The 22,474-nt window shown below is 40.2% G+C and overlaps 1 protein-coding gene across 5 annotated transcripts in view; it reads right to left on the minus strand.

Annotated features, from left to right (window-relative positions):
* Positions 1-22,043, minus strand: part of DNAJC16 (DnaJ heat shock protein family (Hsp40) member C16) — a 46,963-nt gene extending 24,920 nt beyond the window's left edge. For 3 of the 5 annotated variants that reach the window (XM_074306195.1, XM_074306192.1, XM_074306194.1), the window contains exons 1-5: positions 21,844-22,010; positions 19,198-19,382; positions 14,387-14,453; positions 13,073-13,412; positions 2,524-2,708 (exon numbers count right to left, since the gene is read on the minus strand). In XM_074306195.1, the coding sequence (XP_074162296.1) occupies positions 2,524-2,708; positions 13,073-13,412; positions 14,387-14,453; positions 19,198-19,364 (759 nt within the window). In that variant the 5' untranslated portion in view covers positions 19,365-19,382; positions 21,844-22,010. Of the gene's footprint in view, positions 1-2,523; positions 2,709-13,072; positions 13,413-14,386; positions 14,454-19,197; positions 19,383-21,552; positions 21,760-21,843 lie in introns of those variants that run through there. The other 2 variants (XM_074306193.1, XM_074306196.1) reach the window with 2 other exon arrangements.
* Between the last annotated feature and the right edge of the window lie 431 nt (positions 22,044-22,474).

A 22,474-nucleotide genomic window follows, 5' to 3' on the forward strand; every position in this document is an offset into this window, starting at 1 on the left:
TTGACAATTGCAAACCTTTTGTTGCAATTTTTCCCCCTCCTTCCCCTCTCCCCCCATGGAAGGTTGACCAATACATGTTAAATATGTTAAAGTGTAAGTTAAGTACAATATATGTATACCTGTCCATACAGTTATTTTGCTGTACAAAAAGAATCGGACTTTGAAATAGTGTACAATTAGTTTGTGAATGAAATAAAAAATGCAGGCGGACAAAAATAGAGGGATTGGGAATTCTATGTAGTGGTTCATAGTCATCTCCCAGAGTTCTTTCGCTGGGTGGATCTGGTTCAGTTCATTACTGCTCTATTGGAACTGATTTGGTTCATCTCATTGTTGAAGAGGGCCACGTCCATAAGAATTGATCATCATATAGTATTATTGTCGAAGTTATATAATGATCTCCTGGTTCTGCTTCTAATAACTTTTTTCTATCAAGGCATTTATTCTGCATGTACAAAATTTCCTAAAGCTAAAAATAGGGAAAGGAAACCTGATCAATGACAAGAATGTTTCTCAAATTTGGTTTGGTGGGAAGAGTGATAGGAATGAAAAGCAAAGCTCCACACATCCAGACCTTCCTCTGTATCCCTCCAGAGTTAATTGAGAAAAATCTGAAAAGTGTGTTGTAAGGAGCAATATTTGGTGCCAACTCAGAAACCCAAAGCTGGAAGAGATTAGAGAGACCAGCCCCAACTCTCAATGCTCTCTGAACAGCCCAGACAAGTGGTCATTCGTTTCTAATGAAGGGCCCATGTTCCACTTCTGAAGATTTCTCAATGTTAGAAGTTTATCTTTGTGTTAAGTCAAAAACTACTTTTTTGCAGCTCTCTTTGTTATGCCTCCATACCCCCATCTCCCACCTTTCCTGAGCTTTGCTGTGTCCCCTAGGATCAAACAGAGCAAATCTGGTCCCATGTGGCAGTTCTTTAAGAATCTCCTCCCTTCCAGTCCGTTTTACAGGCTAAACAACTCCCATCTTTGTGTAATATGAAAGCTGGCTGGTTACTCTTTTAAAAGCTAATATTTTGCTTTTTAAAAAGAGGTGACATTTTCACAGTATTATCAAAAAAATTTCAACCTTCTTCTATCCCCTGATTTCCACATCCTCTATACAACTATATAAGCTGCTGTCTAAAATGTCCTGTGTCCAAAAAGCCTCCTATAAAGGGAGTGATTAAAAAACCTGAACAAAGTGAGGTTTCTGATTCCAGAATCTGCCTAGTCTTTAAGCTGTACCTTTCTCTTCCTCTTCCATTATCCAATAGACACAGAATAGGACAGAGGGAGTGTGTGTGTGTGTGTGTGTGTGTGTGTGTGTGTGTGTGTGTGTGTGTAAGTATGTTAGACCCCTAATGGATTGTAAATGATCTGAAGGTAAGGCAAGGACTGAGTCATTTCTGCCACAGGATATCAGACAGGGAAGCCCTCTCAAACACAGACAAAGGGTGTGCACAGCCTCAGCCTGAGGGTCCACAGTGATGATGATCCTAGGCTGTGTTTCTCTGACTGTCTGGACATTGCAAATTGACCTCACATAATTCCTTCAGCAACCTTGGGACTGACTTATACAGAAGAGGTAATGGATCAACTTTTTTGAACCAATATTTTTCTCATCATATTGCTTCAACAAATGCTTTCTTCCATTTCCTGATCAGCCATGACCCACTTACAAAAAAAAAAAAAAGAAAAAAAAAAAAGTATTTTCTTTTGTTAACATAAAAGACAAACCCTACAAAAGAAGACAGAGGAGTTTTTCTACTTATCAAAAGTTCTCTACGGAATGCAACAAATAATGAAAAAGGAACTAGGGGCTAGGAGCTGATAGAGAGATAGAGAGAGAGAGAAAGAAGACAAGGTTCTTGCCCTTGGGGAGCTTTTACTTTCTAAGAAAAGACAGGACAGGGCACCAAAAAACCAATTAAAAGGCAGTGTGTGTAAAAAAGATCTGAACAAATCGTTTAGTGGCGAAAGAAATCCTTGACATGGAAAAGAGGGCAAAAATTGGATAGCCTGGAAAAATGGACAGGATGTGAATATGGAGAGAACATAATCCATGTGCAGGGGGTAAAGAATTCAAAGGCACAGAGTTACAGAAATCTATGAGCTATTGAGGGAACCAGACAGTAGTGTGTGAGCTGAATGAAACCAGTTTTGTCAAAGCAATTCCATTTGATGCACAGATAATTCTGCTTCTTTCATATAGTTATCTATTTCAACAATCAGAGTTTCTAACTCAAGAGGGTGGATCCTACAATCTGATCATTCATTAAAGGGTCAATTCAGTTGGATGTAATATACATTTTAAAAGAAGCTAATATCATTAATTAGTTCTTTTTCCATACCTGTGCTTAGTTAGTTCCCCCTTCATATTCAAGTGACTTAGTTTAACTAATTACTTTGTTTATAGCCCAATCCAATAGGAAACTTAAATTTGCAAAGGCTCAGGCAATAAACTCAAGACCCCCAAAAGAAAGATTTTTCCAGCTTGCATGCTCTTTGGGATCAATTCCTTGTGAAACCCACCTTCTCTACCAAGTTTCCTGGAATGAGGCTCTCCACAAACTGTCGAAGGTTCTCTCGAACAACTGCATTGTGAAAGAATGAGATTTTTCCATTTATAATTCCTAGGATGGAGGGAGTGCTGTGGGCTCCCAGGTGATGGGCCAGCCGTCTTTCATAGCCAGCATGGACAACACCAATTCCCACACCTAAAAAAAGAAGGGAGAACTATGTGAAGATTTTCTGGAGCAGAGCTTTTTAAGCTTTTTCACTCATGAGAAATTTTTATGTATCTGGGTATCTAGGTATATAAAATAGGTACACAAACTAAACATTTACTGAAAATAAATTGTTGCTTTGTGACCCTCGCATTCAGTGATGAGACTCCACATAAGGTCACAAAACACAGTTTAAGAAGCTGGGATCCTGAATACTGGGTAAAAGGAAATAGAAAAAAAGGCAGCTCAACCAAAGTAGAGTCCCCTTTTTCATAAACTTTTTCTACAAGGCATGAGAACACACTTGTATATCTTTTCACTCAGTTTGTCCTCCTTAAAATTCAATCTTGAATATCAAATCCACAGTGATTTTGAAAGTTTCCAAGATACGATTAGCAACATGGCTTTCATGGCCAACTTTCATTTCCTCCTGATTGCCAAAGTTCAGAATCTCCCCAAAAACATTCATTAAAAACCTATGGTGAGGGGCAGCGAGGAAGCACAGTGGATACAGCAGGAGCCCTATAGTCAGGAAGACCTGAATTTAACTCTGGTCTCAGATACTTAACATTTTCTAGCTGTGTGACCCAAACAAAACAAAACAACCTACTGTGGGCTAGGTATTGATGACATAAATATGGATACGAGGTAGTCCCTGCTCTAAAGGAACTTACAGTTTAACAAGGGGGCAAAGGGGGAGGAAGTCCCAGCAAAATGCTATGAGAGATGTGGGGAAGGAGAGATTGGTTTTTATTTGGCAGTGGAGGGGGAGGGGGTCAGAGAAAGTATATTTGAACTGAGTTTTCAAGGAAAGGAAGACTACAAATGGAAAGGAGGAATGTAGGGCAGGAATGATAGGGAGACTTGTTAATGGAAGAAATGTCTTGAATCCCCACAATCAAACCCATCTAGGAAGAGAGAGTAACTAGAAACAGTTACATTCACATGCTTTTCAGATGGATGCTTTGTTACCTAGCTTTGCAACAATGAATATAATTTCTTTACTGAGGGACTAAATTAAATAAAGCAGCAGACTTTAAATTTATTTGAATTATATGGATTCTTATAGATGGTTAACAGCGGGAAGGAAAACAAGAGGTGGAGATTAGGAAGGGCATCACATGCTGGGGAAAAGCCTTTGCAATAGCAGAAGGGAAAATAGACCAGAATGACAGCTAGAGTGGAGAGAACATGATTAATAGGAAAGGCTAGAAAGTTGATAAACAATAGTCAGTAAGCATTTATTAAGCATCTACTATGTGCCAGGTTATAAGATAAGTGCTGAAGTTAAAAAAAAGGGCAAAAAATAGTCCTTGCCCAGATGGAGCTCACATTCTAATGTAAGGTAGTTGGAGGTCAAATTGAGAGATTTTAAAATGCCTGGAGTGTCTTTTCTCCTTTGCACTAAAGATATCTGAGCAGGGGAATGAAATGGCCCCTGCCTTATAACGTTATCTTGGCAGCAGAAACTGGAAGCAGGGAGGCCAATTAGGAAGCTGTTTCAACGGTTCAGTTGAGAGGTGACTGGGGCATGGCATGTGGGAACGGAAGGAAGAGATGGAAGTGAGATGTGGTGGAGGTGGAAACTTGGCAACCGAGCGACTATGGAAAGTGAAGCGGGAGAAAAGTCAAGGTTCGGATGATGACACCCTCAACAAAAATGGGAAGTGTGAAGATGGGAAAGATTTCTGGGAAAAATGAGTTTGGTTGCAGATAATGTTGAGTTTGAGGTGCTGACAATTCATCCAATTGGAAAACACTGGGTTGGTGTTAGGAGGATGAAGAAGGCCATATTTGCAGATTGCAATCTCATCTTCAGAGAGACAAATGAGCTGATGAGAGAAATGAGCGATAGCACAGGAGAATAGAAGCTCAAGAGAGATTTCTGAGGGACATCAATGCTTATTGCATGGGAGATGGATGATGATCTAACAAGAGAATGAGAAGGAAGAGTTATAGGAGAGCTAAGAAGCAGTAGTGCCATGAAAATCCAGAGAAAAGGAAAATCACTATCCATAGAGGATCAACATTGAAAAATGCTACAAAGAAATCCTAAGAGGTCGTCGACTTTAGGACTAAAGACATGGCTAGTATCCTTGGAGTAGTTGAGGAGAGTGGTTGGGGTAGAATGAAGATTACAAAAAACTGAGAACTAAATGGAGAAGGTTGATGATGGAGATATGGAAAATAACTTCCTCTGAATTTGGCTGAAAAAGAAGAGACGGCAGTTTTTGAGGGAATGGTAGGGTTGAGTGATGGTTTTTAAGATGGTAGAGAATTAGGAATGTTGTAGGCAGCAGGGGAGGAGAGTCAATGGTAAAGGAGAGAAAAAAAATTACAGAAAAAGGAAGAAATTATGGAAGGGGCAAGCTCCAAATAGAACTGAGATCAAAGACATAAATAGAGGTAGGCTTTGGCACAGAGAAGGATCAATCCTTCCCCAGAGCCTGGAGCAAGGGAGAAAAGGAGGAAGAAAACCACAGAGAAATTTTGAAGAGGAACAACAACAAAGGGTCTTCATTTTCATATAAAGTAACAGGTGAGGACTTTTGCTGATATATAGGCAGGTAATTGTAGGCTTGAAAAGAAAAGAGATTTGCAACTATTGCTCCTGCATGTGACAGTCAATCAGGGAAGAATAAAGGACTGAGGACTTAGAAGAGATAACCTAATTTGTATTGGTTTTAGTTGGCACTAGAACAAAGGCAGATGTTGTGGGTAATGTGAGGATGTTGTGGGTAAGATGCAGGAGGGTAAAAGGCCAAGGGATTCAAGGGTAATTTGGTGCAATGAAGCCAGAATAGGACTCTGTGGCCAGGAGAGAGAGCTGGGACCAGAGATTAGGACACACAAAGCAGAGAAAGGTGAAGGGACAGAAGTTATGATTAGAGAGAAGAATTTCTGAGTCTGTATCATAGAAGCTGGTGGGTGAAATCAAGTAAAAGGACACCTGGTGACCAAGATGGAGAGACAAATGGGGTCATGAAGCTAGGGATCTGGGGTGACAACAATGTGCATATATATTTAAGTCCTTAAGTATCAGGGCAGAGATTAAAGTGAGAGGAAGGATGTAAGGCAGGGACTGAGCTCCTTGAGAAAGGAGGGAGAATGAGCTGGGGGAGTCACGACCTGTTACAAACATGAAGAGTCAAGCAAAGAAAAAAGTCTTGATATCTTTTGAAGAGATAAAAGAAGTTCTCACTTTACAAAAGTGAAATGGTCCTCAGACCTCTCCATAAAGCAATTTTTACATAATGTGAATTTGTCTTCTGATATAAGGAAGGGAGGGAGACAGAAAGGGAGTGGCACATGGGGACCAGAGACAAAGAATTGAGAGCAGGAGGAGCACGTGGGGGCCAGGGCCTACTTTTTGGGTGCCAGGACTGAGAGAAAGAACACACTGTGAGGCAACCCCACAGGGCTAAGAGGATAATTTTTAGGGGTTTGTTTGTTTGTTTGGGTTCTTTTGGTGGTGAGTGGCAGGAGTCGAGAGAGTGCTGTGAAGTTACTAGAGGAGATTTTATGACATGTGGATTTTCTTTCAGAATTTTCCCACAAATAAGTCCATTTCTGCAATGCCAACTTATGTTAAAGCAAGCTTTGTGTACACTTGGAAGGGGAAAAGTGTATATTTTTTAATCTAAATCTTTTGAGCACTTGATTTAGGGTCTGAAGGCCTGGATTCCATCCTAATTCTGTTCTTTATTCTCTTTCTGACTTTAAATAAATCACTCAGGCTTCCTGGATATCATTTTCCTCACCTCTAAAAATCAGGGGATTGGATTAGATGTGGAGCTCTTAACTTAAGGTCCATAGAAGATTTCAGAGAGACCATTAATTTAAAAATATTTTGATAACTGTTTCAGTGGCTCCTTCAGAATTGTATGTATTCTATTTTCTGTGTTTAAAAATAGGATTCTGAGAAAGGGTTTGTCCTAGAATTCACTGGACAATGCCCAAGGATCCCCAAAATGTGAAAAACTCTCAACTTTGACCAGATCCTATTTTCTTTTTCAGATTCGATAAAACCCTTAAGCTTCATTCAAAGTTAACTCCTGCCACTGCTAACTATTCATGACAACTTCCAGAAGTATTGCTTGCCCCTCTTTACACCCACTCCTTCCAAAAAGAGAGATTATCTCTTGCATAGGCCATCTGTCTTTAACACAAAGATGTTGCTGAAGATGGAGAGGAAAAAAGGCAGATTTTCACTGACTAAAAAAATAAAATTAATAAACAACTTGACCTCCTTCCATAAGATAGTCAAGCTTCATTTCTCTTCATTCAACATCGACCATACATGACTTGTTTAAGGAGATGATTAGCACAGAAAGTCAGAAAGACTTGGGTCCAAATCCAGCTGCAGACACTTATTAATCATATGACCTATCTGCTTCTGTTTTTCATCTGTAAAATGGGCATCACGATAACACCCACCTCCAGGGATTATTGTGAGGATCAAATGGTCAAATGTTTGTAAAGTGTTTAGTAATAAGTATTTAATAAATGCTTTCTCATACCCTTCCCTTCTCTTCTAGCTAAATACTAGAAAAATCTGCATCTTCTGAGCCTCAGAGGACAGTGAAGCCAAACCCAATACTACACTTATTTCAGGATTTGCTAAATTCAAGATTTAATGAAATAATTTAGAAACAAAAATCCTCAAACAGAAAATCAGATAGATTTAAAGCAAAATAAAAGTAATATTAAAAAAGCCCTTTTCCTTTAGAATATCAGTGAACACTTTTTCAGGGCTCAAGAAACATACAGAAAAAAACCATCCTTTCCTTTCAGAGAAGAAAAGTTGCTGACTGATTACTAATCAATCATTTCATGATCACATAAAACCTCATTTTCTCTAACTATAACTTTCGGTTTGTAAAAGATAGCAATGACAAATTACCTTTTGACTTTACAAAATTACTCAAACTATGTTATTTTATGTAGCTTATAATTACCCTTATGTAGTTTCTTTTATGTTTGTTGCTTGTTCAACCCAATCTATAGTACATGCTTCACTTTCTGAATGCATAAATCTAGCACCAAATCACAGGAGAGAACAAGCCATGGAAACAGTCAGCAACTTCCTCTCCATGAAGAGCTGCTCACTCTGCTCAGATGTTGCAGTTTACTTCTCTCTCCCTGGTAAAGGGGATGTCAATACCCAGACCAAAAGATTTGCTTCCTTAATCCATTTATAAAGAAGGCCTTAGTCTTCCCCAAACCTGCTTCCTATGTCCAAGTTCTAATTCCTGTTCTGGAGGGTCATTTGGCCTCATCTGAATGATAGTGACAACCCTTTCTTTTCTTTTTCTTTTTTTTTTAAATTTTAATAGTTTTTATTTACCAGATATATGCATGGGTTATTCTACAACATTGACAATTGCCAAACCTTTTGTTCTAATTTTTCCCCTCCTTTCTCCCTCCCCCGGATGGCAGGTTGACCAATATATGTTCAATGTTAAAGTATAAATTAAATTAAACATATATATATATATATATACATATATATATATATATATATATGTATACACACACACACAAATCCAAACAGTTGTTTTGCTGTACAAAAAGAATCAGACTTTGAAATAGTGTACAATTAGCCTGTGAGGGAAATCCAAAATGCAGGCGGACAAAATTAGAGGGATTAGGAATTCTATGTAGTGATTCATAGTCACCTCCCAGAACTCTTTTGCTGAGTGTAGCTGGCTGACAACCCTTTCTTAAAAGCAACAAAACCTTGATTACTTTGAAACACAATTAGAACTCTTGATTTGATGTTCAATTAATATTCTTTGTACTTGAAATTTTAAGAGGAAAATGATTTTTAAAAATCAAGCTTTTAAAGGATTTCCTCAAGAGTGCAAACATTTACTCATTGAAAGAAATTCAGACCAGTTCTTAATTTAAGTCTACCTATTAGCTAAACTGTCAGAATATGGACAAAGTCAGCTCTGCACTGTCTTCTTCTCGAGTCCCTGGTCCCCTATTATATTGCTGATTGCATGCTGTCGAGTTGCATCACCCCACCATCTGCTACTTTTGTTCCTACCCATATGCTCTGAACGAAATTGGGATAGATCTGACTGGGTCCACTACAAAATGATGTTACACAATTTCACCTGGGCTCTCACTGCTGCTAGGCAATCCTTTTATATCTCCTTCACCAAATTACTCTCTTAAGCAGCTCTTTCAAACCTCCCTCTCCTCTACTCTCATCTGACAACCTTGTTTCATATTTTATTGAAAAAATTGACCCCATTTGTTGAGAACTCCCTCTTCTGCCTTTGCCCAATTCTACAGTCCTGGGCCCTCTTCTAGGCAGTTTGATGTTACAGTAGATAGGAAGACCTAAGTTCACATGCAACCTTAGACATTTACTGTGTGATGCCGGGCAAACAACTTCTTCACCTCAATTTCCCCATCAGTAAAATGGGGACGATGATAATCCCCAGGATTGTGGGGAGGATCAAATAAGATGATAAATATAAAGTACTTAGCACAGTGCCTGGCAGATAATAATATTATATAAATTCTTTTTTTTTTTTTTTTTTTTTTTTATTCTTTACTTCTACCATACTATTCCATTTAGTGATCTTATCAGCTTTATGCTGAAGATTCCCAAACCTATTTATCTAACCCTAATACTAGCCTCTCTTCAAATGCTTAAGGACTTCTTGGACTGGATATGCTGTGGGCATCTAAAACACCACTTGTCCAAAGCTGAACTCAATATTCCCCCAAATCTTCTCTTCTGCCAAACTTTTCTGTTACTGTCAGAGGAAATTCCCCCTCCTCCTTCAGTCCAAGCTTGAAACTTAAGGTATCCTCCTCAACTCCTCACTCTCACTGCCTCCTCTCCCCGCCATTCAAGCTGGTGCCAAGATCTGTCCATCTCCCTTCTGCAGCATCTCTCCATGTGCTCCTTCTCTGCCCCATTCCAGTAGTGTCCCTCATCATCTAACACCTGAACTACTATAGCAACTGCTGGGGGGAGGGGGGGGAGAGAGAGAAAGGGTATCTGCTTGCCTTTAGTCTCTCCTCATTCATTCTATCTTCCACTCAGCTGCTAACATGTTTTTCCTAAAGCTCAGCTCTGATCATGCTGCTCCCATCCTCAATAAACTCCAATAGCTCCCTAGATGCTCCAGAACTGAATAGAAAATTCTCTGTTTGGTATTCAAACTCCTTTATAAGCTAGTCTTTTTATCCCTTTCCACTCTTTTCAGACCTTAAATCTTCCACATCATCTCTTCCATGAAGTGACACTAGCCTTCTGGCTGGTCCTGAGCTGATTCTCCATCTTTGGGCTTCAGGCAATTTCTCTGCTATCCCCCTGCCAGGGATGTGCACCTTTCTCACTTCCACTTCCTGGCTTCTTTCAGTTCCCAATTAAAATCTTCCCTTCTACAGAAAAGCCTTTCCTCTGAATTCCAGAACTATCTCTCAGTAATTGCCTCTTATCGATCTTGTCTATGTTTTGTCTGCTCACAACTATTTTCGTGCCTTATTCCCAAATAGATTAAATGTTCCTTGAGGGCAGACACTGTCTTTGCTTTTCTTTATGTTCCTAGGCTTAACATATTGCCTGGCATACAATAGGTACTTCATAAATGTTTTATGGATCTCATCTAAAATGAGGCAGAATTAGACAGCCCCTTCTTTCTTTTCCAGCTCTAAATCTACAATCTGTAAATCTGAAACAATCATTCCCTTTTCTAAAAGGACTCAAAAGAATTTTGTTCATCATGGAAAACCCAAGCACACTCACTATGTTGTACTTACTAAAGTGGGAAAACAAACTAATACATTCCATAGATAATTTCAATACGTATAAACAAAAAAGGTTTCTGCTTAAGCCAATCCCACACTGCTTATTCCCTCCAGGTTTCAGTGTGTGTACTTGCTACTTGTAATATGCAGTATGCCCCTGATTGGACTTTCTTGTAAATATTATTCATTCTGATATTGATTCAATGCTTCTTAGGCCCCCAATATCAAATGAGTTTGTCTCCAGCTGAAGCACCACAGTAGCAGATTACACATGACCAGATGGAAACTGAAACTTTCCCTCAAATGTCAAGGTTCTTTCAAGTGGGCCAGGGATCCACTGCTCCAGTTATTCCAATGAGACCCATGAATTATGACAACATCAAAAGTAAATTTTAAAGTAAAAGTTACAGACATAATCTTGCTTTCTGACTCAATAACTGCATCATTGGAAATATATCTTGAAAATGTTCTTCTTTAACTAATCCAATTCCAATTGATTAATGATGGACAGAACCAGCTACATCCAGAAAAGGAACACTGGGAAATGAATGTAAACTGTTATTTTTACCTTCTGAATCCAATTCTTCCTGTGCAACAAAAAATTCGGTTCTACACACATATATTGTATCTAAATTATACTGTAATATATTTAACATATATAAGACTGCTTGCTATCTGGGGGAGGGGGTTGGGGGAGGAAGGGAAAAAATCTGAATAGAAGTAAGTGCAAGGGATAATGTTGTAAAAAATTACCCATGCATATGTACTGTCAAAAAATGTTATAATTATAAAATAAAATAAAAAATTTAAAAAAAAAAAAAAAAAAAAGAAAATGTTCTTCTTTAAGAAAGTTAGATTATCAGAGATTTTTATAGCATGATTACCGAAAACTAGAAACAGCATAAATGTCCCAAATCAAAAGAACAGTTAAATAAATTGTGTTACATTATCAAAAAAAAAAAAAAATGTAATGAAAAGAACTAAGTATGAAGACAGAAGCACAGCAGAGGAGTGGGAAAAGCTGGCCCAAGAGCCTGGAAGACTTGGCTTTCAGGTCTTACTCTGATAGCTAAGTTGTCCCTTTAACCTCTCAGTCTCTTTGATAAGATTGCTGGGGAGTGAGAGTTGAAGAGTTTCCTAATCCACCACTCCATGAAGCCCAAATCACAATACACAAAAATCCCTGGAAAGGTCTTCCAATGCAAAGTTAAAAAAAAAAAAAAAAAAAAAAGAACCAGAAGAATGGTGCAACAGGAGAGCTACAATATACTATGTTGAAATTAGTTCATATAAAAAATGTAACTACTTCTGAGCAAATTGAGTATTGAGTTTAATACACCATTTGATTCAGTAAACAAATAAGATAGCGCAAGGCATCAAAAACCATGGGAGAGGAGCAACAGAGCATCTCCTTGAAAGAGATACAGGCTATACTGAACTAACAAGATGTACTAGCAAGGCACTTCTAGGAGTTATTAAACATTCAACCTAAAGCAATCGATCAACCAACCTGGGATTTTCCTGGGGGATAAAGAAGTAAATTCAATAATAAAGGATAGATCTTCATAGCCTCTACAGATGGTAAAATCATTTTGCAAACTGCAAAATTCATAGGCCTCAGAATCTCAGAGTTATATACTCTGACACCTCTACATATCAAGCTTACTCAAAGGTTGTTGTTCAGTCATTTGGGTCATGTCTAATTCTTTGTGACCCCATTTTCTGCCAAGAAATGTGTGGTTTGCCATTTCCTTTGCAGCTCATTTTACAAAGGAGCAAACTGAGACAAATAGGTTGAAATGAACTGGCCAGGATCACACAGCTAGGAAATGTCTGGATTTGAACTCATGAAGATGAATTTTTCTGTATCTAATTCACAGTCAGAAAAGCTGCCTGATGGAACAGAAAGAACAGTAGAAGATTGGAGGTGGAGGTTTGGCTTCATTTTTTATTGCCTGAATTATCTGAGCAAGTCACATTAGTCCTTATTGACAAAATAGGGATCAGCATCTTCTGCAGGACCTATCTTGTATCTCAATGAAATATTTATTAACATTGCTATAGATTTGGAATGTACCAAGGACTTTCCTCTTAAAAATCTACCTATGGTAGAGAGAGGTAGAGCCCAAGTACTATTAGCCTACTTTACTGATGTGAAAACTAAAGCTCAAAAGCAAAATATCTCATCCAAGACTACATGGTACTAAGTTCCTCATCTATACAATAAGAAAGTTGAACTAGAAACTCTCTAAGTTTCCTTGTAGCTCCAGATGCTACAAAAAAGGGAAGGGGGTGAGGGGGGAGATGAGACAGACATCAAGACTCAAAATTCTAGTCTTTTGACTTCAAGGTTAGTGGTTTGCTATACTATACAGTCTTATATGTGTGTATGGGCTGTGTAACTATAAATTGTTATTATTATGAAATTGTGTTTTCTTCATAAAAGAAACTTGTAGATATTTATTTCAAAATATGCTCACTGAATTTCTCCCAAATCACTCCAGTTCTCTGGAGATGGGTGGTATCACATTCACAAAGAGTGAGGCACCTTCCTCAGGCTGGCTTGGAGAACTATTACTTACCTAATCCTTCCAGTTCTTGCACCACTTCTTTCCAGACGGGTTCTATGTGGATGCAACTGAAGCACCAGTCTGAGGTAATCTTGATGAGGTAGGGCTTTCTGAAGCTGTCTGGGACTACCTCATTGACATAATGGGAAAAGTGCAGCAGATACTTCTCATCAGATGAGTCTCGCCGTTCCGAATGGAATGGGAAATGAAAAAAGGATTCGTCAAAGTAAAAGCTGTCATGGAAATGGTGGAAGTGATGACTCTGTGGTTGCTGTGGCTGGTGGTATCCAGTGTTTTCACCAACGTCACCGTAGCGATCAAAGTTGGATCTCTTTTCTTCATTGGAAAGAATCTGTTGAGAGAAAATTTGAAGAGCTCAAAAAATAACAAAGCCCAGAGAAGAGGTCAAGGACAGTTTAATAGTGGATAGCCACTCTGCTGGGCAATCTATACATACTCCACCAAAGAGGACATTATGTGCTGCTACTTAGGCTTTATAAATCAAGTTGGCCTTGTGAAGCCTTGGGAACCAGAAGGTCTGGGATTCTCCCGGGACCAATAAGATTATACAGGACAAATCAAATAGGACAGTAATGGTCCACAGCATGACTCTTCCCTGAACTGCATTAGTTTAAACAATTCTTTGATTAGAAAAATTAAAGAATGTTACCCAGAATGCCTTGCATGTATTAGATATCAACCAACATGTGCTTATTTAACACAACCTTGCAGATTAAGATACAAGAAGTAGGTTATGGATTCAAATGTCATTCCTTAATGATATTTGTAAATGTCTTTCTCTCTGCTCTTCTCTCTGCTAATTACTTCCTGTTTATCCTTTGTATAAGACTTTGAATTATTTCCAATCATTAGACTGCCAGCTTCTTAGAGGCAGGGCCTATCATCTGCCTCTTTTTGTATCCCCAGTGCTCAGCATAGTGTCTGGCCCTTAATAAATGCTTAAAAATTGATTGAAGGGCTCCAAGGTAGACAAGAATACTACCAGTCCCATTCTGCCACTACTAGCCATGTGAAGTCCTTCTGAGACAGTTTCTTTATATCTACAATGAAAATGATAATAACTACCTCATGAAGATTTGTAACAATGAAATAATAGATGCAATAATACTTGAAAGAATCATATATAATAAAATAACATGTAACATCTAGGCTAAAGACAAAGAGTGGGGTGTAAACTCCCCTTTAAAAACTGATAGTCTACACAGTAAATAACTATGTGTAAATCTGTGAAGGAACATGTAAACTTAAGACATCATTATCAACCTTGCTATGACTTGTATTGAGTACCAAATGATGATACAATACCTCGTAAGCCTTGCTAATCTGAATGAACTTGTCTTCTGCTCCTGGATCCTTATTTTTATCAGGATGCCTGAAATTTAAAAAAAAAAAAAAAAAAAAAAAAAAAAAAAAGCCCACAGTGAGAAAAAACTTTCTCTTAGACACTTTTTCTCAATGCCCTTGGACACAGCTGGTGATGCCAGGGGTAAATAGCAGGAAATTGGTCAAAATAGTTTCTAATAAAGGATAGTCAGTTTGTCTCACCTGGCTAAAAAGCAGGTGGAGCTTTAGAAGACATTAAGTAATATTTCACAAGAAACAACAACAAAAGGGCAAGCTTCTAAAGAACCATCCTGTTATTAATGACAGGTCTCTTTTAATATCTCATTACAAAGAAGTAGGACATGACTATGTTTTGAAATTAATCTAGTGACAACTAGTGCTAAATTTGGCTGGCTGATGGTTATGCCCATCAGCAAGAACCTAATTCTTCTCCAAGAGCAAGAGAAAATATCACTGCAGCCTTGGAATAGTGTGCACAAGCATTCTCCTTGGTTAAATCTGATGGCTAAGGTCGCACTTCTACTTCTCAATGAATCTGCTTAGGAACCATCACATTCTGAAAAGCAGGAAGGGGCTGACCTCTTACTGAAGGTGGTCATTTGGGCTCCTGTGTGGTTAGCTAACCCATGGCATGAGCACTTGTTAGTGTTCTCTATGAGCAAAGGGACCCATGAGATTTCAAAATTTGACTATTAAAATTCATTTAAATACAAAATATAATAAATTTGAGTATAGGCAGTCTAGATTACTTACTTGGCAATTAATGATATATTAACTTGTGACATTTCTTCTATTATTGCCTTTCCCTTTTCATGTGGTAATGTCCTTTTCTCCATATAGAGATTTATAAGCTTTCTAGGAGCTTGGACAATCTTCTATAGCTATATACCCAGTGGCTAATACTAAAGTCTGCCCTCAGTAGCTGTTCAATAATTATGTGTTAGTTGAAAGATTAAATTTTCACTTTATGTAATGAAATACTTTTTGTACAAAATCTTTTCTACTAGCTCTTTCAGAACTTTTTGTACAAATTTCTTTCTACTAACTCCTTCAGAAATGGAATAAGGAAGGATCTAAAGTTGATCAATCTGTCACTGGAAATGATCTGAAGAACTAAAAGTCCTTTGACTTTACAGAAACAAAACATCCAAAATGTTTACCAATAAAATGAAACAACTTAAAATTTAATATTTAATATATATGTTAAGAATCAATGACATTATCTGGGACAGAAAAAGATAGAAAGCTGAGCTACTTGTTAGGGGAAAAAAAAAAAAAAAGCAATGTGGCCAATTATTGTAAAGCTTTTGCCTCATGGAAATAAGAAATAGTAGTTCTAACATTATGCCTTTGGATAGCGAGTGAAAAATGTTTCAGTTGCTTAAACTTTGTTTTTAAAAACTGAAGAGAAATATGTTGTAATCAACCAAAATAATAGGACATAATAGGAAAATTAAACTTATAAAGAGGCTGGGTCAAAAGAGAAATGCTTGAAGTTAGTTTGGTAACTAAACAAAGCTGGCTACATAGAAAAAGCAGGTGAGAAGCCAAGAGAAAAAAAGCTTTCAGTTTACAGTGGAATGATGATAGTGGGGGGAGTTTCTTTATAGTGGACATAACTACAAATCTTATCTCTTCAGGACTGTTGTCTTAGTGTCATTTTAATTACTGTGGAATAATTTCAAGAATCAAAGTTGAGTCTTTTACATTTTAAAATAATAACAAATGGTCTCCAAAGCCGGGTCAATCTCCTGTCTACTATGAAGGAAATACTGGATTTGATGACTTCTGCCTGGTCTGGCAACTTCTGAATAAGTAAAGCACTCTAATGAAGTCCAACAAGGGCTGGCCTAGAAAATTTCTGAGGGTCTTACCAATTCTAACAGAAAGTAATTCTTCAGAAAGCAATATAACAACATATAATGCAGTTTGCTAAAGTACTCATTTTATATCTTTTTTTTTTTTCAATTCATTTTATATCTCTTTTTTGGGGGGGGGGAGTTAAAAGTCTGAAAAAAAATTCTGCAAGACTGACTAATCTATTGGAAAAACAGTCTTTCTAAAAGGAAAAAAGTAGGTTAAGATTTACAACAAACCTTAAGAATATACAAGAAATGGAGACTACACATCATTTTAAGTTTCCCCCTCAAAATGGCTTTGTAAAGATGAGGGTGAAGTTTTGAGAAGCCCAAGAAAGAATAAAAACTCAGTAAGACAAGACATACCAAAGACCATAGGTCACCATTATTTCCAAATTTCACTTGACTCTGTGTAGCTCATACTTCTAGATCTCTTTGTCAAAAAGGAGAGGTATACACTATTTTGTATCAAAAATTTCAATTCTTTCCATTAGGAAACATTCCCATAGCTTCAGTAATTGGGCATAAGGGTGTAATGGAAATATAAGAGCAAAGAAAAATTTCACAAACTTTCATGATCTATACCTATTGTGAATGAAAATGAATTTCAAAGAAAATAGCAAATAATTCATTGAATTAAAGTAACAGAACCTTGTTCAGTTCTGGAAGATGAAAATATGAAGCTATCTTTCTCCATTCCCTTATGATAAAAAACAATTCAGTAAGAGTTCTTAAAACATCTTATGAAGGGGGAGATGCCTTAAAGAATGATGTTGTCATATGAAGTAATTACAACATTACTGATATTAAGTGGTACATCAAAAAATAAAGAGGCCAAACGGAAAATTGCACATTGATAGAAAAGCATTACACTGTGGGGTGAAAAGGGACCCTGAAGGAAATGCTGATATGAAGTCAAGAATAAATCTTGAGTCAAGCCTCACTAGTGCCAAGGATTTTGGAGCTCTGGTTTATTTTCCTCACACCACAGATGATATTCCCCAAATGTTTACAAAATTTGCCAGACCCGGAGTCTTTTCTTATTTGTCGGAGCAAATCTTCTCAACTAAAAAGCATCACCCAACCATAGGTATGACCATGAAGTCAAAGAATAATGACAGGAAAAAAATGGCTTTAAGACCTGCTCCTTTTGTCCCACTGGGCCTGGCCTAAGTCTCTTCAGGTCCCTGGGCCTCACAATGCCCACTTGGAAATTGTCCTCCCTCCCTCCCATGGATGCAGGGAGGGATCAATACTACGTGATGGTAAAGGAAGCCCAAATATATGGTCATTCTTATTCCAGACCCCTTAGCAAACCTTTTGTACTGTAGTACCTGCCAGGTTCCCAGGCAGCTCTGGAGCCTTACTACTCCTTCCTTTTCTTTTAACAGCCTTTCTGACAATAAATAGCCCTATTTATAGTGTTTTCTTGAAGGCTTGCAATGTGCCTTATAGGTATTATCTTGATGGATCCTTACAAAGCTTTGTGAGGTAGGTGCTATTATTAATCTCCATTTTACAGATAAGGAAATTCAGTTTGAGAGATTTAGTGACTTGGTCAGGACCACAGTACAGATCCCGGTACTATTTCCCTGGTTCCTCAACACCCAGCCAAGAAACCATATCCTTTCAGTCAGCTAGTCAGGCAATTTTATCCATTGTTAGCCAAGCTGTTATAATGTTTATTGATAGTCACAAGATGTTATGACAATAGTATGAGAAATCTGGTAACAGAAGGTAATATGACTTCATTTAATATTCTACTACTTGACTAAGCATCTTATTTCTATTCATTAAGGTTTGTCCCCCACCTCATTTTTCACCTGCTGCTGTTTTGTACATATCATAAGATCAGAGGTTCAGGAATGGAAGGGGTGTTAAAGGCCTCATTTGACAGATATGGAAACTGAAGTCAAATTGGAATGACTTGCCCAAAATGCATTTCTGCCAGTAGTAAGTAGATGGAAGGGGGTGGTGGAGATTTGATCCAGGTTCTTTCTAGCATTCTGTGTCTCTCTGCTCTGATCACTTCTATCCAATGGTTGTTAATGGGAACTCCTCTCCTAATCCTCCCTAGGGCCTTTTTCAAAGGAGGTGAAGTGTCCACCTAGCACCACAAGAATAATTCCTAAATCTAATTCTTTTTGATTCAAAGACCAGTTCTATTTACTAGACCAGATTGCAGTGAGCAGTCAGGTACTTCAGCAAAAATAATTTTAGATTATGTTAATTTATTTTATTAATAACCCACTATGTGCCAGGCATTGGGTTAAGTAAGTACTGAGGATACAGAGAAAGGCAAAAGATAGTTCCTATGCTTATACTTAAGTTTGCACTCTATGTATCTATATGAACCTATAACCATAATTTTTTTCTCTAAAAGGTATTTCCTTTTAAAGAGAAATACTTTCTCAGTTTTAGCAAGTTCTGAAATACTCTCTTTTAAAAGAACTGGTACTAAACAATGAAATGAAACAATAGAGTGGCAAGAAGACAGAGTGGGAGCTGATCATAGTCCTGCCTCTGCCACTTCATGGCTGTGTGACTAAGGGAAAATCACTTTGTGAGTCTGTATCCGCTGCCTCCACCGGCAAACTGGGAAAATGATACTTGCCCAAACTCCAAGGATAGCTACAAAGGTCAAATGAGAAAATGTATAGGAAAAGACATTGTGAATTGTATAGCTCTCACTGTTACTGATCAAATTAAGGTGCTGCCATGAACTTTAAACCTAATTACCAAAAATATAGGAGGAAAAAAAGGTGACTCATTGGTAAATGTTTCATATAGGTATATAGTATAAATGTAGAGAGATACAAACATTAAAGCTAATCAATCCAACTTTAGGCTATACGGCCCTTTTGAAAGTGCTATGCTCATATTAAACTTCTATTTGTGATTTGTTCTACCTACCATTCCCGGGCGAGCTTCTTATAAGCCTTTTTAATATCAGCCTGGCTGGCTGTGCGGCTGACCCTTAGGACTCTGTATGGGTCAAAATCCAACGCGGACAAGATTTGCAGGATCAAAACCAGAACTATCAAGAACTGCCAGGAAAGGCTCAACGTTCTCACTCCCATTTCTCTTCCTTCCCAGAGCTGAAATGATTGAATAGGCATGAGTTTCAGCAGCAGAAACCTGGACAGTACCAGTCTAGGTAAAAGCAGAAGACATGGACGGAACACCCTCCACCAAACCACCCTCCAAACTACCAAAACCTTAGGCAGAAAAAGGAAAAAAAAAATATCAAGTCTTTGATGAAATTATACGGATCTCTGAAATTAGCCCAAGGTGGACAATTGTGCCTTTAAAAAACAGCATCATGAATTAAGATTACACAAAAACACAAAACTGAATATCAATAGCTGTGGTCAGAAATGGTTCAAAGATCACTGAATGTGTAGACATTTTTAAAATGCTGAACAAAAGAACCACACCAATTCACGCTACTCTAGAACAAAGAATTAGCTAATTAACATGGGAGGAAAATCAAAAGGAGAAAATTCTGGTGAGATTATTCAAAATATGTTTGATTTCGTTTACTAAAGGGACTAAAATTTTCAAAATATAAACTTCTACGGAGAGGCTCTTGAGAAATTAAGAATAAACCATAAGATAATTGAGGTGCCGTGAGCATTTCTAAATCCAAAAGATAAAAATATTTTGCGTTTTAGAATAGTAGGTTCAGTATTGCTTCCAATTCCATTACTTCTTGTTTGTTTCCTTCAAGTAAGGGAAATTCTACAACTTCCTCTGTATTTGAATCATCTGTTTTATGATGGTCACGTCAGACTATGGAAGAACTCACGGAAACATAGGGGCAAGATCCAAGCTGGAGAAAATTTAGTTTGTTATTAAAAGGAGGAGTCAGTGATGAAGAATGTTCGGCACCATCTTCGTAACGACACCTTTGTATTCAGTACCTTTCTGAAGATGACCCAGGCTGAGGTAAGCACAAGACAAGCCTCTCACTCTCAGAGATAAGACTAGTCAAGCTGTCCTAAGATGCCTCCATGATTTCTACAACAACTTTTCATCAAAGATCCAATGGGGAAGAAGGAGAGCCCGGATGTGGGCCACCTCGGCTCCGAGGAAGTTACTTTTAGAAGAGTGACAAACATGACTCGAAGGCGGCTATGGAAGCTCACTATGTGCAAATCCCCATAAGGTTTTACTGAACTGAGAGAAAATACCGGGGCACTATTTATGACAACTGGAGGAGAAAGCAAGAGGAATCGGAGTGCCCCCGTTAGACCACTGAACCCTGTTCTCTCATATCTGAGTATCTACAAAGAGCAGCCCAAGCTCTGCTTCTCAGACAAACCTGTCCGAGGCACGGGATGCGCTTGGGAGGGGAAGGGAATAAGCCTTTATACAGCAGCTACAAGGTGACCAGGCACTTTAAAAGGATTATCTCACAATATTGATTATTATCCATATTTTACAGATAAGAAGTTGAGTTGCCAGGAGTCCCTCTGCCAGTATTTGCCAGTGAACTCTGGTTTTCCAGACCGGGTCCCAGCACCACCAAGCGGGCTTTCCTCCGCCCCCCCCCCCCTTTCCTGACTGTTACCCAGCTTGGCCGCAGACCGCGCCTCCCCGGGAGGAAGAGAACTGCTCCTCTAGTTCTCCGGGATGCGCGGCAGAGAGAGCGCTTCGCGCCCACAGGGGGTGTCAGTGTAACGTTTGGTGGAGATGGATCCCTGACTCGGGTCATCCAACTCATCACAGGCACTCTGGGGAGCCCGGCCACTCTCGGAGCCCGGCACTCGTGCTTTCGGCACGCACCGATTCGGCGCGCCCGGAAAGGCCCCGGAACGCGGGAGAGTGGGGAGAGGGGCACGGCGCCAGGGCCACCATGGCAATGGGGCGGTCCCGAGCACTAAAAACTACTTTGGGAATGCTGAGTGAAATGTGGTATGGCCAAGAAAACCCGGGCATTCTCCGTGGTGACTATTGATTTATATAAAGGAAAACGACAGCGGGAGCACAGGAGGTGACAAACAGGGCAATGGCCAGAGGACCGGCGAAGCCCAAGTTCCCGGTTCGGAGATCCCAGGCTAAGCTCCGGCTCTCCGCCTCCGGCGACTAGGGAGGCCGGGGTAAAGCACCCAGAGCCCTGGGTAGAACTGACAGGAACACTCCGCCCCGACCCTCCGCCAGGCCCCAGCCCACAAACCCCTTCGGCCCTCGGGAGGCAGCGTCCGGGGACTGCGGCCTCGGGCAGCCGGCTGCTTGTGTCCTCCGGCCGGGAGGCACGGCTCTCACCCCGACTCGGGCCTCGGGCCCAGGGGAAGTTCAAGGGCGCGCCCGGGGGACGAGGTAGAGGCCCGGTCGTGGCCGGAGCTCGGGAGAACCCGTATCGGGAGCGGGCCTCCGTTTCCTCCGCGGCCGCCCTTTCTCGGGCTCCGCGGCCCCACCACACGCAGCAGGCACCGCAGCCCAGCAGTTTGGGAACCGGCCAAAGCTGTCCAGACTAAGACCAAGGCCAGGCTCCGCCCCGCCCCGCCCGCCCAGGCCCGGCGCGACACCGTCGCCCAGAGGGCCGTCCTTCCTTACCGGGAAGAGTGTCTTGGTCCCCACCGCCCGCCCGCCCGTCTGCTGGCCGGCCGCCGCCCGGGGCAGCCGCAGGGACCGCAGCGTCCTGGGCGGCCGAGCGCGACAGCAGCGGCCGCCTCCAGGCTCCGCCCCGCCTCCGCAGCAGGACCGCGGCGCGAGCTCACCCGGGAGGCGGCGCGGCTAGGCCCGAAGCGGAGCTGCACGTGACTCCTTAAAGAGAGGGCCCCTCATCCTTCCTATCAACCTTGCGCATAGCAAAGCCGCCGGGGCCTCGCCAGCCACCGTCCACACCCCCATGAAGGAGGAGCCCGGTGCTCACCACTCTCCGTTTCTCCCCCAATCCTCCCCGAGCGCCGTCGCCATGGACACGACGCGCGGCGCTGCACCCTTACCCAAGAGGACCCGCTCCGGGCCATCGAGAAGGCGGTTACGTGCTTCCTAGCGAGGAGCCAACGCGGGAAAAACTGGGCCGGTTCTTTAGCAACAGCTCCCCCTACACCCAAATACATCTGGGAGGACCTCCGAGTCATGCTGAGGGCGGGCATTCCGAGACGCCGGGAGATTTGCCAGGGACCGCAGGTCGGGTGACGTACGAGAGGCGGGGCTTCTGCTTCAGATCTTTGGGACGGTG

This window comes from Sminthopsis crassicaudata, chromosome 3, assembly GCF_048593235.1.
Source record: "Sminthopsis crassicaudata isolate SCR6 chromosome 3, ASM4859323v1, whole genome shotgun sequence".
NCBI classification, from domain to species: domain Eukaryota; kingdom Metazoa; phylum Chordata; class Mammalia; order Dasyuromorphia; family Dasyuridae; genus Sminthopsis; species Sminthopsis crassicaudata.